This window comes from Manis pentadactyla, chromosome 12 (assembly GCF_030020395.1).
Source record: "Manis pentadactyla isolate mManPen7 chromosome 12, mManPen7.hap1, whole genome shotgun sequence".
Taxonomy (NCBI): Eukaryota; Metazoa; Chordata; class Mammalia; order Pholidota; family Manidae; genus Manis; species Manis pentadactyla.
In genome coordinates, this window is record NC_080030.1 from 62,588,440 (window position 1) to 62,605,247 (window position 16,808).

Here is a 16,808-nt window from a genome sequence, read left to right on the forward strand (position 1 = left end):
TTTTGTTAAAGAATATGTTAGGAATCTTACTTCCTAACTTTCTGCCTTTTAAAATGGAATCTTTCCTTTATTACCGTACCTTTTTTATCACCTTTTTTGGAAAGTTTATTATGATGCTTGTCTCCTACCCTGGTTACAAAAGTACTTGATGAGAGGCTGGAGGAGGGGGAAAAAAAAGCATATAGGTTAAGTTAAAGAATAAGCCAGGCCTTTTAGCAGGCTAAAGTAAATCTTACAATGACTTGATCTAATGGACGCAAGACATAGGCTGTACTTGGATAGTTTTCTTTATGGGAGGGAGTATGCACAATTCCATGTTACTCCTGGCCTTTGGAGCTTCAACTGGTTAACTCATTAACTCTGTAAGTCCTTTCTGGCTCTCTAGTTTTATCTAGTAAACTCTTTGAGTCCCTTTTAATGGGCTTTACTGGCCTTAATCTCTCTCCACCCTGCTCATACCTATTTTTCTGCCTAACATGTATTTGTGTTAATTTTATGGATTTAGTGGTTCCAGCATATGGTAAAACATGTTATGGGTTTTAAAAGAATGGCTACCTTATTCCCTGTGCAAGGAGGGGAACAGGGTGGTCACCTTTGGAGAACTTTAAAAAAATGGAAAGACTGATAACCTTTGATCTCAGATGTCCATTGGGCTTTCTTCTCTCAGTTTTCCATTGGCTTGGTTGTGAGCTCATTCAGGGGGAATGAATTTGCTTGTGGCAGGACAGCAATGCATCTTACATGACAAGTTTTAAACATATGTTCTGTCCTGAAGAAAGTTTATAAAATTGTAAATGCCTCAGAACCTTTTCATTGCCTTATGATTCTGGAACAAATCCAAAATGCTCTTTAAGTACATGGTGCTTATACAAAATCTGAATATCAACCCTTGTTTGTTCACTTGTATTTTTGGATACTATAGTTATTTAATAGTGGCCAGCACCCTTGTCATTTTCTCAGCACTGAACTCTTGTCTAATTTAGACTCTGAATTTAGAAATTGGGTGAAAGTATACATTATTGTTATTGTTATTATACATTTCTAGAATTGGATTCCTAAACTCGAGTTCTGCAAACCTAGTTGAGTTAAGCAGTGCCCTTGTGTTTTTTCTGGTACTAGTCTGTGGCACAGACACAATATGAGAGAATATGAGGAGAAGAGAAAAAGGAAGGGAATGTTAGTAGTGGAAGGGGAAGGAACAGAAGTGAAGTGGAAAAGAGAAAATATGAAATTATTAGAAGGATACATAAAGTATTTACTTTGAGATTTCCTTGGAAAAATCAGCATATCAAAGTTGTCTAAGGAGGCAAAAATATGAATTACATAAATATTTAAATTTGTAATGATTTAAGGATAAGGAGAGATAGAACTGATGGCATTTTTACTAATTGCCTTTGTGTTGTTGGGTATTGGAGGGAGAGGTAATGTGTGAAGACAGAACAGACAGACTAAAAGACAGGATACATTTACTGATTTTGTCACCACATAATAATAATTAAAAATGCTAGTGGTTTTATAAGCCTTACTCCTTATTTTCTAGTTTAACTCTTTGTTGTTTTTCATAGAGAGAATTTTGTGGAAAACAGGGAGATTTATTTTTAAAAAATAGCCATCTAAGTAAGCCCTTATCAAATTTCTTTGACATATGTCTTTTACTGAAGTCATGGTCATTGTGGAGAAGATCAGGACTTCTACCCCCAATGTAGTTTTCCATTGAATCTCTTCTGTATCTGACTTATCCCCATGGACAAAACACACATAGAGCATACTCCAAGCAAAAGCAAGCTTGGACATACTGTGTTTGGCTCTGACTCTCTCTGTGTGCCCTTCAGCTTTGTGAACTGACCTGGTAAGTGACCTTGAGAGCTTATTTTTCCTAGACTAGAAGCAGGCCTAACGAACCCTCAGCCCTACTTTGTTTGACCTTCAAATGGGATGCTTCCAATGATAAAGGCAGTCCTAGGTTCCTTTTACCATACAAACTAAAAAAGGGAGGGGAGAGGCAGAGAGGGGAAGAGAGAGGGAGAAATTGGGGCAGAGGAAGGGAGATAGTGAAATAATATCTAGTAGAAAGGAAAAGGAGGGAGAGCAGAACTAAGAAAATCCAAAATGGCAGCATAACCAGTGAAAACAATTTCACTTTGTTGTGTTCTACAGAAAACTGTAATACTGAATGACTTGTCTTTGACTCAAAACCAGTATCTTCCTTTGGAAGGAGGAGTGGGGAAGATAGGCAAAAGAGGTCAAGTCTTGGGTTCCCCATTTAAGTTTGCCACTAACAGTCACTAGGCATTATACTCATTGGATAAATTGCCTTTGATTCTGAGAAAATTAGAGAATGTAACAGGCTAACCCGAACCCAGAAGACTTGAGAGGGAAATCTGGTCTTAAAAAGTACGAATACTACTAACCAGATCCTTGCAACATGTGTATTACCAACTACAGATGTAATAGACAGGTAGAGCTATTACTTAACCTCATTTCTTTAAAACTTGATATTTTTTATTAATGATCCAATAGAGGTTGGGTTGTATTGAAACTTCTTTTGTAAACATGAAAAGGGAAACAGACCCAGAGCTCTTTCTCTCCCTTTTTGAAGAGGAGCAGAGATTTCTCAGCTGGGATTTATGGAAGAGTCATGATCCTTAGCAAACTGACCAGAGGCCAGTAAAAAGGAGAATCTGCTTCTCTGGCTGACTCTGGTGCCCTTGCGCACTTGCAGGTACACATCCTGGACTTGCTTTCCTAGGAACCCAACGATGACAAACTTTTTCTATTTTGTAGAGATCTTACATTTAGTTTAGGAAATGATGGTTATGTACAGTAATCCCAATATAGTAATAACCACATTATATATCATTTAGTCCCACAAATATTAAATGTAAAAGTTGTGTGCTAAAGGCTGTGAATAAGATGCAGTTAGTTCCTGCCTATAAGAATTTTTAAATTTACTGAAGACATCTCTAATTATTATCTGGTTTCTGGTTGTACATACATTTCTAGGGAATATCATTACCTTTAATAAGACTCTTGTTTAGTTGCCAGACCTGCCAGAGACTTCAGACACCTATATGTCCACTGCTGCAATGTTTGTGTCCTTTATTAAATATATTCTATGTAAAGAAATAGAGTAATTAGGGAACTAGTTTTGAAACTTTCAATTTAGAAGATTGGGAGTGATTACTGGAAAATGCAGAGACTCCTCCTCAAAATTTGGAATGATATACTTCAGTTAAAAAAGAAGTTTACTGGAAAATGTAGAACACATACAAATAGTGAAAAATTCATAAGAGGAGTTTAAAGAACAAAACAACAAAAATACTTGTGTCTCTATTACCTAGGTTAAGAAATAGAATACACCCACATTGTGAACACTAACTTCAGTGCATGTTAAGTGACTAAGGCAGTGGCTTTCTTCAGTCATTATGTATGCATTTATTTTCATTCTGGCCATCTGTGTAATACAACCTGAATTTCAAACCAGTAAACAAAAATAATGATTTATAGAAGCAATGTATGAACAACAGTGTTGGACAATTTTATAACCATCTTATAAATATTTTTAATTTAATCATATAGCCTGTATGTAAAATATGTTCTTGCTCATTCAAAAGGTTTGTGATTGAAGGCAGCTATGGAGTTACCTGAAATAATGTCTCAAATTTTAAATGTTTTTATCAGTTGATAGTTGCATTTTAAAACAATGTATTTATTTGGAGAAAAAGCAGAGTGAGAACTTTGGTTGAGAGCTTTTCTGCTCTTTTAAAATTTGACGGTAAGTAGATTACTCTCTAGAGGAAAGCTGCACACAGCAGTAAGCTTTAATTAATTGTAAAAAGGAAATGTGAGCCCACATATATCAGAGCAAAAACAAGAAAACAGAGCAAAAGACTAGATTTGTTTTGGGACTATATGATTTCATGCTAATAACACTAATGCAATCTTTTGAAGAATTGATCATTTGAAAATAAGTAAGATGAAGTATTTTAAGGGTAGCTCCCTCTGCTCATTTTCTGGCCACAACACACTACAAAGAAAAACTGATCTGAATTATGTTTCCCTTTGCTTGCGCTCCAGCAGAACTGGAATGTTGCTTAATTTCTCTTACAGTTCTGCCTAGAATTTTTAAACTTAGAAAGAATGAAGGGAAGTAGAGTATCATAATCCTGTGCACTAATTTAATGCTTTTGGATCCATTTCTGCGTATGGAAAATCTGTAGGCTTCATGATAAAAGTTTACTGCTGAGAAAAAAACATCCTTGTATGAAGTTAAGACTCTATTTTTGAATTTGATGCAAATCTAATAGAGCTTACAAAAGGAGGGACTTTGTTCTGTTTTCAATTAGTTGAATTATTTTTGCTTCATGTGTGCATATTTTGTTTCCCTGATAAAACTGAAAAATTTTTGAGGGCAAAGTTACTTTTTTTCTTTTAGAAACAATTAGCAAAGGGAAGATGATCAGTAAGAACTCAGTAAATGCCCATTGAATTGTTACCAGGACATCTTACCAAAGGCTCTTGTCGTATGTAGTGGGTCCTTATATTTTCTTCTTAATTTCTAGTGGTTTTTATTCCAGAATGGTGAGACATTACCTAGATAGCTTGTAACTTAAATAAACTACAATAAAAAGAGCCTCCTCCCCCTTAAGTTTTAGGAGTGAATTGATAAATGCCTAAAAGGAATTTGCATTTGGATAGGACTTTTGAAATTTTAATTCCATTAGGAATAGCACCAGTAGTTGTTATAAATAACTCCAAAAACTGTTGTACTGATTGATGAATGTTCAGGTTGAGTATTCATAAAAGATTCTAAGAACAAATCTTACTAGCTGAGTTCCAGAGTGCTAAGCGCCACCTCTGGGTTAAGTAAGTTCAAAGAAGTACAAAGAAATTGTAATAGGTAAGGTATTCTTGATGTCTTTTAGACTGGGCTTCAGTGAGCTGCTTACTTAGGTTAATCAGTTACTGGTCCAGGATCGAGCTTTTTTCGGACACTTAAAGTTCGCCTGTAAATTTTCTTCAAAATACTCAGGGGAAGCTGAAATGGGTTGTGTATGTTATGTGAGATGGCAGTTAGATGAAACAAGTTTGCAAAAATGTTGATAATTGTCAAGGTAGGTGATGAAAATTCTCTGTTAATCTTTTTACTTTTGTGAATGTTGGAAATTTGCAGAAATGAAAAGATTTTAAAAAAAGAATAAGCTGAAGGAAAGACAAGGAAAATGTTAACATCCATTATCAATTAAGGGCATTATTTTTTTCTCTGTTTTTAAAGTTTTTCTCTTTTAAATAAAAACAATTTTGGGCTTTCATAATTAAAACTTTGAAAAAGCTATCCTTTCATCCATGAGTGACTAAATTCTAGGGACTGTTTTCTGATAATCAAACTAAACTCATAAAATGTGGAAGAAATGTCAGTCTGTCAGCTGTGGTATTTACAAATTGATGCCTCTTCCAGGAGGAAAGGAGGGTTAATTGTGGAGTACAGAGTAAGACCATAAGGGGTTGGAAAGTAAAGGACAGAATAATGTTATGGTGGTTTAAAGCAGGCCCCTGACAGCACTTATGATAACAAGTTGGTGCACCTTTTTTCTTGGAAAAATGTCACAAAGGGCTTATTCTTGGATACTCTTCTCTAAGGCAACAAACACCATACTCCCCTTCTTTTTTGTCAAACTCACTACCATATTCACATTAGGCCACAGTTTTCTGAATATGAATTACATTTTATTTAGTCTCCTTGATGAGATTTAAGAAATATCTTTGTCTCAATATTATATTTATAAGTCATCTTAGTAGTGAAATTTTGAAATATTGTTCCCAAGTTCTTAAAGTTTGTATGTTTAGCAGATTGCCTTCTACTGTGTAATATTTCTAGATAAATACACAGTTCTAGGTGTTCTACTGAGACACTTTAACAAAAATGTCCCTTGAAGGTGAAGCAATTTAAAGTGGAAAGGAGATTGTTTTATAACTTTCTTTATGATGCTCTGCTCTCCATCTGCCTCTGATACCATTGTATAACTCACATATTAGAGGTATTTCTAAAGCTATAGAACAAGTCTGTAACATTCCATTTGGCAACCTGATGACTTATTTTTCACTCTCCCACATTTTTTTCATTAAACATTTATTAAGTACCTTTTATGTGTTGAGCACTGTAGACCCTACTTACTGTTAGAGGATATGTACATCAAAGAACTGCTCTCAGGAAGTTTCCTGACTAGTGAGAAAGATAAATGAAAAATAAAATTTAAATGATGTGTGGAATGTGTTAAAATGAAATAATATACAGTATCCTGGGTTGTGATAAATAAAGGAAGTGATTGTCTCTGCTTAGGAAATAACTTTTAAGAGGAACATTTGGAATTCAGTTTTTAAAGATGATTGGGTCATCTGACCTGCAGGTCAACAAGGAAGGACAGACATTTTAGGGAGAAATAATATAAAATAGCAAGGTAAAACTGGTTGTTTGGTCTTCTGTGAAGACTGTGTGTAGAGATGTCGTGAGAGAGGAGATTCAAGATACAGGTAGGCACCAAATCAAAGCGATCTTTGGACTTGATCCTTTTGTTAGTAGAAAGTGATTGAAACACCTTATAGTTAGAATAACCAGATCAGGTTACAAAGATAGCTCTGATTTTAAGGAGTAGTGTGAAACTAATTGGTGAGTAGTACATGTGTGATGAGGTTTGAACTGTGTTAGTAGTAGAAGGTATTAAGGATGGAAAAGATATGGAAGAAGCCATTTTAGAGGTAGGTTGCATGTGGTGTTTAAGGGTGAGGAAGGAGATTGGGTTTTTTGCTGTGGCCTGCTAAGTTGATGATACTCAGGATAGTTAAGGGATGAATTAAAGAAGAAGCAACAAGTTTTAGAAAACATGAGTTCAAATTAAGACAATGATTGCAAGAAGCCTGTGGTACATAATAGAGGTGAGGATCAAGGAAGTAGATATCATTTTGCATTAGGAATACACAGGCATAAGGTCTCAAATGGAGATGGGATTTGTTGTCCATTAGGTTTTAATGAAAGCTAGGGAAATGAATAAAAGAACTCAAACAAATCAGTAATAAAGAGGCAAATAATTAGAAAAATGGGTTCAAAAGGCTTGAACTGGAACTTCAGGAAAGATCAAATATAGATGCCAAGCATATGAAAATGTAGCTTGACTTCATTAGACATCATAAGTATGCAAAGTGAAACATGGTATACCACCCCCTAGAATGTCTAAAATAGAAAGAAAACAAAAAAGAGCATTAGCAAGTGATAACAAGGTTATGGAGCAACTGGAACATTCACTAGCTGTGGAAATCCCAGTTTATGTTGGTACAGCCATTTTGGAAAACTCCTTGGCAGTATCTATTAAAGTTGAATAAATGAAGAGAAAAAATCATGGCCAGTGGGAAACATATATTCTGGGATAGCAGCTCCATGTGTGTGTATGTATATGTGAGAGAGAGAGAGAGAGAGAGAGAGACAGGAAAACAGAGGAGAAGAGATTGATACATATATAGTTTGCTGATACTCCTCTCATGGTCAGTTTCAAGCTACCAATGGTAGCTTGTTTCTATTCTAGATCTATAGCCAACAGAAAGAATACAATGTTGACCCAAAAGACATATACTAAAATATTTACAGCTACTTTATTTATAATACCCAAACTGGAAGCAATCCAAATGTCTATTTATATTAGAATAGATTATGGTATATTTATATAATACAATAAAATAACACAGAAGAAAGTACTATTTAGACTTTAGTTACATATAATAACAGTAATGGATGTCACAAAGACAGTTGAAACCAGACAAAAAAGAATATATATTATTCAATTTATATAAAGTTCAAAAGCAGGCAAACTAATCTTGGGTACTGTTTCAAGAAGGTTATCCTTATTTGGAGTCTTGACTGAAAGGTGGCACAATGGACCTGAGGTTCATGTTCTATTTCTTGATCTGGGTGCTGTTCACTTGAACGTATTCACCTTGTGCAAATTCATTGAACTGTAGCTTATGATTTGCATACTTTTCTGAATGTATGTTGCCCATAAGCATTATTTTTATGTCTACAAAAAATGCTTATGGGCAAAAAAGCCTATGGGCAGAGGTGATCTTGCCAGGATATATACATATAGTGAGAAGAGAAAAGTGACAGAGTGCTGGGGAACACAGAAACTGCACACACACATTCCTATTTCTTTCCCCATTTTCCTTAGGGCCTCTTCCAGCTTCTTCATTGAAAGCATTGCATACGGTAAGGATAATGCAAATAATAAAATTTCTGTTAGAGAATAGGATTGCTCTTGTAGCACTTCTGCATAGAGACTGTTTCCAAGGGGACATTTGGAATGAATTTATTCTTAGATTTTTGGAGAAGTTACGGAGTTGGAGGAAGAAGAACTATTGTCATGAGAAAGACTACCTGGAGGCAGGAGATGGTGGTAAATGCAGAACTGCGACATTTTTCTAGACCAACCTAGTGTATTGGGGTCCAGTAAATGTACTGTAACTGTCATCCCTCAATAATCTACTGAAATGATATGCTTTGTGAATTACTTGATTTGAGAAGGGGGAAAAGAGAAGGAATTCCATATTGACCGCCTCCTCAAAGAGTGCTTTTAGAAGTGGGGAGGTACTCCCAATCAAACAGGAAGGTCTATCACTAAAGCCTTCTAACAAATACTGGAAAAGTGTTCATCCAGATAGCTGCATATTTACCTCACTTTTCTAGATATGGCAAGAAGTCTTTTGAAGACATCATTTGTGTCGGTAAGGAAAAAATTGCTGCATCAAATGGGATTGCCACTTTATAATTCATCTCATGGTTTCCATGAGGAAGATGTAAGAAAACAACTTCAGCAGTTTCCTGGTGGATCCATTGACCTTCAGATAGAAGACAGTGGCATTGGCATTCTTACTCTGAACAATCCAAGTAAAATGAATGCCTTCTCAGGTACAGAGATCTTTTCTTTTGTTAGTTAAAGATCTAACTAAATCTTTTTTTTAAGATTTAAAAATCTAACACTAAATCTAACCTGCTGTCACTTGATGTTTGTCCTTACTCTGGTGACAGAATTCTTAAAGGTTGTGGTACTCTTTGTAGAACACACAAAAAAAGAAAAAGAAAAACCATCACATGAACCAGAAACATTTTTCATTTGTGAATGTTTTAATGTTTTTAAAAAATCCATGAATGCAGATGTTGATAAAAAGGAAACTGCCAAATTAATCTTGATCATTTCTTCCATTGAAATTTATTAACTGCCTAATAAATCCATTTGTTTGTGTTCAGCTAATGTCATAAACAAGGGAAAGGTTTCAAAGATTTTTAAAAACTCAAGAAAAAGGCCTACAAATGCAGAAGGAAATTATTTAGCTTAGTATTATTTTCCGTGAATTGAAATAAGACTGTCATTTAGCCATGTAATTCTAATAATCAGTGAAAACACTGTACTTGCCTATTTACTGCCCCTTCCCCCTAACTCTCAGATACTAGTAAATACCATCTATTTTCCAGGCAGCATTCCTGACATATAAGAATTTCATATTTAAAAGACCTGAAGATCCAGGACCTAGTAATTTGTAATTTTTTGCCAAAGCTCAAATTCAAATTATGCTACTACGATGTTATGCAATAGTTAATGAGTAACCTTGTTGACTACCCAGCACTCTAATTTCAAGGTGATTTTGGCAATCTCTTTTTGTCAGTTATGTATTTCTTTGGGATAAGTTATATTCTGTAATAGCATTTGAAATATGGGGCTCAAATACGTCAAATTTTTGTGTGCCTATGTATTATACGCCCCTAGACATAATTCAAAAGACATGAACTTTGTAAATTATCATTTGTGGTGTTTAAACCCAAGATGATATTTTTCCACTCAGCAAAATGCAGAAAAATCTATCTTTATTAGTGTTAACCAGTAGAAATATGATGCTAACCATAAATGTGAGCCATATGTAATTTAAAATTTCCTAGTAGCATGTTTTTAAAAAGTAAAAAGAGGCAAGTACAATTAATTTTAAAAATATATTTTATTTAACCCAATATATTAAAATATTTAAACATGTGATTAATATAAAAAGTTACTAATGAGGCATTTCCCTTTTTTTTCCTATACCAAGTCTTTGAAATCTGGTATGTACTTTACACTTACTGCACATGTCAGTTTGGCCTAGCCACATTTCATGTGAGTAATGGCTACTTTATTGAACTGTGCAGCTCCCTACTTTCAGTTGGTTCAGAGAATTAAAGCCGATTTTAATATTAGCCTAGGAAGAATAAAAGTAGAAAGGTAAGACTGCTCTAGAAAATTAGACTAGATTAATAGTTACAATTAACTCCTGAATAGCTATAAATAACCATTTATATTAGTAAAACTTTTTATTCAAATGGAAACAAATATTAATTTGATGCCTAATGTTTAATACAAGCAGATTTACTTTGAGTTATTAGTGTTTGGTTGGGGTGGGTTGGGAGGTGATGAGTAAGCCCCACATCACTTAACTCCCAAGGCCCTTGTTTGAAAATCACTCAACCAGATACTCTTGAAGGTCCCTTCCAACTCTTAACATTTATGTTACAAAGTTAAAAGATGAATTTAAGATTAACTACTGGTACAGATTTCTCATCCTCCAGACCACATGTTTTTTTTTGGAAGTTTAAGTATCAGGGATGATTGAGGATCCATATTTACCTATATAGATTGAGTCTTACCCTAAATATGTGTTTTTTTGTAAAAAACTGTTAGACTGTAAATCTTTGGAGAGTAAGCACTAAACATCTTCTTAGGCAAGTTTGCTGTTTTAACTAGGTGATAATTAGCAATTAGAAGATAGCTGAATTAGTCATTTGTGAATCAGGAACACTAACTTTTATTTTGAAACTGCTTCACTACTGGCTACTTCAGAAAATAGTGAAGAAAATAACAGTTTTTGACAATATAGAGGTTTATATTCCAAAGAAGTGTACATAGTTTAATAATGCCTTAAGTTCTGGAACCTTGTGATACAGATTCTTTGCCAGTTATAACCCTCTGTTATGATCTTTATATTGGCTTTGAAAGTATTTTCTTAAGCAGAGGAAAGTAAGTTTAATCATGTTGAGAGCTTCACAGAGACTTGGACAATTACTACAGGTAAGCATATCTAAAAAGAATGATAGTCCTTGCTGTTTCCATTTAAATTTGTCCATTATAAAGAATCTACAATAAGCTTTTGAAATGATACCAAGATAACAGTCTAATCTGTAAATCATAGAATTGATGGTTGGTGTGCATCTTATTTTCAGCCTGTGAAGCACCTCCATGGTATGCCTTGGGCTTCTTAGGGCAGTTTGTTAACCATAGAACAAGATATTTACTATACATTTCCTGAACTAACATCCTCTTACAGTAAGTAGTTCTGATGTGAGTAGGGTAGGAATCTCACCTTTGTTTTATATACCATATGCCCAATATACCATAAAATCTCATACTCTTCTGTTAGGCAATACTGTATTTGAATGAGAAATACAGGCATAACTTATTATAAGCTTTTGACTTTATAACTCTTATTGAGCTTGTTAACTAAGTATACTTAATATGTACTGTTGTGAACTCAGGGCTATATTTCATTTTTACCTAAAGGAATAATTTTTTCTTACTACCATGTCCTATATTATCATTACAGTTTTCTTATTTCTAGGATATGTATGATATATTCTCATTTTTCTACCTAACCATATATTTGTGTGATTTCTTAATTAAGATAGAGACAGAGATCTCTAACAAATTATAAACTTTTAAATCTGGGACTGTCACATGTACCTCTTTTGTATATACTCCATAGTACCAACACAGTAGTCATTTGATAGACATTCAGTAAATATTTATAAAGTATATGATATAAGAGTTCTGTTTGACACCTTATAATTTCTAAATTACTTCTATTTTACTAGTATCTCATGTGTTTGTGATTCTCCCTCCCCTCTCTGGCAGGTGTTATGATGCTACAACTCCTGGAAAAAGTGATTGAATTGGAAAATTGGACAGAGGGAAAAGGTCTCATTGTCCGTGGGGCAAAAAATACTTTCTCCTCAGGATCCGATCTCAATGCTGTGAAAGCACTGAGTACTCCAGAGGCAAGTATTGTATAAATTATGTACTAGATTTTACAAGTTTGTAAGAATTCTATAGCTGAATATTTATATTTTACTTATGTGGTCGTTATGATGACAGCTACTCTTTAATAGGTTTCCAAGGGTCAGAGTTTTTGTTTTGCTTCAAGATTAGATTGCAGCAGTGTGAAGTACTGGAGTGAGAAAAGGAAGGACACAAGATTATCAAAAACCAAAATCCATTATTAAAGGTGGCAAGAATCTGAATCTTTTAAGTGGGAGCCCCTAGCATCTGAAGATAAAGAATTTTACATGAGATACTAGATAAAGTATCTAGCATATCTTTGGCACAGAGTAGGCTTCAGCAGATGGTAACAATTCAAAAATTTGCTTTTGAATTACTCTGAAAGAAAAAGAATCTTAATCATCTTCCATGATCAGTCCTCCAAGGAACCTGTTTTCTTTAATTCAGCTTTCCACCCACATCCACTAGTCCAAAAAAAAACCACAGACAGAGGGAGAAATTAAAAAGGAAAAACAAATAAGGATTTGATACCATTTAACTATAGATGTGGGCTGTATGCAGGTAATAATGTTTAAGTGGTGGTATTCCACAACTCTTATACCACTCTATGATCTCTGTTTGCATAAAAATGTGAAGAGCGAGCTCTCTTGTAATTTTCATAGACTTGGATTTTAATGCTGGTTTCAACACTTTCTGGCCAAGCAATTAAGCAAATCACTTAATCTTTTTAAGTCTTATTTTCCTATCCTATATGTTAGAATTATATATTTCATAGAGCTATTGTGAGTATTCAAGATGTCTTGCCAATGGTTTTCAGCCCTGGGCAAGCTCACTATGGATTCAGTGAGACTGAGGAATGACAATGGAACGTTCTTGGGGTGAAAGGGTTTATTTTGTGGCTTGTTTTCCCAGTGATAGGTCGAGCACTAGATTTACATCTGCATCTGACAGTCTATAAGTCTGGAATCCTCCTTCATCTCTGCCTCCACCCACAGCACTGGGCTGAGCTCTTTATATAGTGACTCAGTGAATAATAGCTAATTGCCTAGGGTGTGGAAGTAGTAACCTAGCAGCAGGCCAGTTACATCATCAAGTAGTTTAGGTTCAGGTGAGCATCCTGGCCATAGGAACCTTTACTTTATCCACACTCCATGCCTCCAGGATTATCACCTCATAGTCTACACATTCAATCTTCTGCAATGGTCCTTTTGTGAGGAAGCTGGAGCATTGTAACCAGATTCCACAACAGCAACAGGGGATAACAACAAAATAGAGATAATAACAAAAATTATGGCACAACAAAATTATGGTACAGGTAACAAAAATTATAATAATCCTCAAGCCTGAGGAGGTTATTTCAGCTATATTCAAAACCAGGTCTACTCATATGAGTTCATGACTCACACTTGGTAGTGGTACAGATAGGGAGCTTCGTGCGCCCCAGTGAGTAGCAGTTTTTTTGCTAGGTTGTGTGCTCAATCCACAAACACCTGAAGGGTGATAAGACACATGTTTTACTGACACCAATACAGGCAAATCTTGTGCATAAGGTAGGATGCATGCAAGAGAGTGGTCCTGTAACAGGAAGGGGGTTCCTTCCAGGTCTAGTATACCATACCTTTAACTCCTCTCCCCATGGGGGTTACTGAAGGGTCTATATATAGTGCTACTGGAGGTGCATGCACCGGCCATAATGGTAAAACAAAACTCCCTGGTAAGATGCTCCTACCTTCTGGCCATTCAGGATATACTACTGTGATCTTTGGGGGCCACTCTGCTGTTACTCCAGGAATACACAGGAGGCCAGCTTCCAGGCCTTGTCCCCAAGGTACCAGGAGGGGCAGCCATCGTTGGTCCATGGGTCAAAATGTCCAAGGCCATGTCCACTTAATGGAGTCTCCAGGGTTTAGTGCAGTTAGTGGTGACAGCAAGATATTATTCTTGTGGCCGAACCTTGGCTTCAGTGACTCTTCCTTGCTTGTACTTTTATAGGGGAGGCAGCCATATGTGTTAGCATGTCTACTGGGCTCAGGGCTGTCTTTCATTGTTTCTCGTTCAAATGATGTAGCACTGTTCATAAGTGGAATGACCATCCCCACAGACTATTGGTGTCTGATTTTAGTCCAGATTTTAACAAACCATTGTACCTGTCTATCCTGCCTGCTGCAGTAGAATTGTATGGCACATGAAACTTCCATTTGATTCCCAACTGTTACAACCGTTCTTGCAGTCCATGTCCAGTGAAGTGGGTGTCTCCATCACTTGCAATTACCTGTGGTTGGCCGTAGGCTGCAAAGAGAGGCTCCAGACCTTTTTTGGTCGTTTGTTGGTCAACACAGAGTGTAGGAAAAGCAATCAGAAGTCTAGTAGCTATGTCTACACAAGCCCTTCTGATATGGACAGAGGCCCAGTATAGTCTTATCTCCGATCTGATGAAGGGTATTAGCCCCTTAGCTATTGTTCCATGTTGCAGTGGAACTTAGTAAAAGCCCCTTTCAGAGCATCTGATGCACACCTGCCGGGCTCTGCTGACTTCTTCAAAGGTCAAAGTCAAGCTGCACTGACGGGCTACAGCCCACATTGTCTTTTGCCTTTCATGCAACAAATGCTGATATAACCATTGGACTACATCAGAAGCAGGCTTTCCTTCTAGCCAGTGCACCTGGGCCAGTTCAGCTGCTCCCTCATTTCCAGGGGATGCGAGTGGCAAATGACCTGTCACATGGTATACTGTAACTGTTTTAGTCTGGCCACAGGCCCATAAGTCTTGCCACAATTCTTTCCCCTAAAGTAGTCTGTGACCAACCATCCAGTTGACTTGGTACCATGTTCGTAGCCACAGGGTCAAATCCTGATAAATGGCCCAGCTGTCAGTGCAGACAAACAACTATAGGGAAGGGCTCCTCGCTGTTGACAAGCTACTCTGCCTGCAACTCTGTCACTGACTGCTCTTAACCTCACCATCTTCCATCCATATTGTCTCAGTCTTAGTGGAAAGCTATGGCCCTCCATTTTGGGCGCTGCCCCTGGCTGGAGCTCTCTGTGTACCATGCATCTTCGGGTATAAAGGCTCTTCCCACCTGATAAGGACTCTCCGTTACTAATGGTTCTCAAAGAAATTCTTTGTTTTTCATTAGTATATGTCGCTGGCCCCAATAAGCATTGGAGTTCTTCATTCAAGGGGCTACCAGAGAGGGCACTATGCTGCTGTAGGTAAGCTCCCTACGTGGCCAATGTGGGCATTGTGTCATGCCATTCCTTGGCTTTTGAGCCCAGTTTTGTACCCGCCTCATGATGGGATAGGTGGTTACTACCTCTATCGGGGCCATTCCAGTGATGGGTTCTGTAGCCAGCAAGGTGTGATAAATGGCAGCAATTGTTTTTCTATCAAGTTGTATTGTACCTCTGCCACTTTGTAGAGTTGTGACCAGAATCCAATAGGTTGGCAAGATTGTTCAATTCCCTGCCAGAGACCCCAGCCATAACCATCTTCTGTTACATGAACATCCAGCTCACAGGGCCTTGTTGGGTCTATCACATTCAGAGCCTGCATGGCCTTGAGTGTCCATTTTACTGTAGTAAAGGCAGATGCACATGTCTGATCCCAGTCCCACCTGATGCCCTTTGTACATTATAAGGGTTTCAGAATTTGCGTGAAATGTTTAATAAACACTCCCCAGTAGACTAGAACACCCCAAAACTCCTGTAACAATATTATAGGAAAGGCCTTGACTTTATCTATGACTACTTGTATAACTTTAGTCTTACCTGACCAGACTACCCCCAAGAATTTGACTAACAAACCACGTCCCTGAACCTTGGTGCTGTTCAAAACCTATCATTTATCCTATAGATGTTACAACAGTCTAGGTGCTGCACCTTCTAGATCTGAAAGAGAATCAGACGTGAGCATGATATCATCAATGTAATGGTGCAGCCGCACCGTTGACAGTTTCTTCCATGCTGCCAAGTCCTGTGCTATAAGTCCATGACAGATTGTGGGGCTGTGGAGATATCCCTGTGGAAGGACAGTGAAAGTCCATTGCTGTCCTTCCCATATGAAAGCAAACTGTTCCGACTTTCCTGCTCAATATCAATGGAAAAGAAGTCATTAGCAAGATCTACCACATAATCGTTATGTTCCTAGTTCATGACTGAGGGTATCCATCAGCTTTGCAATAGAGGGGACAGCAGCCTGCATAGGGGATATGACTTTATTCAATTCTCTGTAATCCACAGTCATATGCCAGGAGCCATCCAGCTTTTTTACTGTCCACACTAGGGAATTGAAAGGAGTGTGGGTGGGCTTTATAATACCCACCTTTTACAGTTCCTGGAGGGTTTCTCCAATTTCTTTATGCCCACCAGGCAATTTGTATTGTTACTATTAGTCACCTGCCAATGCACAGGCAAAACTATGGGCAGGTGCTTAGCATGTCCCCTCATAACTGCCTTTACCACATGTCTTCTCAATCTGAACTCGCCTGAAGTAGTCTTTAGTCATAGACCCTGCAGGATATCTATTCCCAAAATATATTTGGGAATGGGAGAGATATGCACAGTATACCCTATTCCCAATATGCCCTATTCCCAAATGGATTTGGGCTTGTTTCGCTCTGATAGCCTTACCCGGTAATCATCTATAATAGTGGGCATCCCAGGAAACTGCTCAGGGTTATCATAAAT

At 36.9% G+C, this 16,808-nt stretch overlaps 1 protein-coding gene across 8 annotated transcripts in view; it reads left to right on the forward strand.

Annotated features, from left to right (window-relative positions):
• ECHDC1 (ethylmalonyl-CoA decarboxylase 1) overlaps positions 1 to 16,808 on the forward strand; it is a 68,528-nt gene that overhangs the window by 1,962 nt on the left and 49,758 nt on the right. For 7 of the 8 annotated variants that reach the window (XM_036903871.2, XM_036903874.2, XM_057489279.1 and 4 more), the window contains 2 exons: positions 8,732 to 8,953; positions 11,979 to 12,121. In XM_036903871.2, the coding sequence (XP_036759766.2) occupies positions 8,732 to 8,953; positions 11,979 to 12,121 (365 nt within the window). Of the gene's footprint in view, positions 1 to 401; positions 8,255 to 8,731; positions 8,954 to 11,978; positions 12,122 to 16,808 lie in introns of those variants that run through there. The other variant, XM_036903873.2, reaches the window with a different exon arrangement.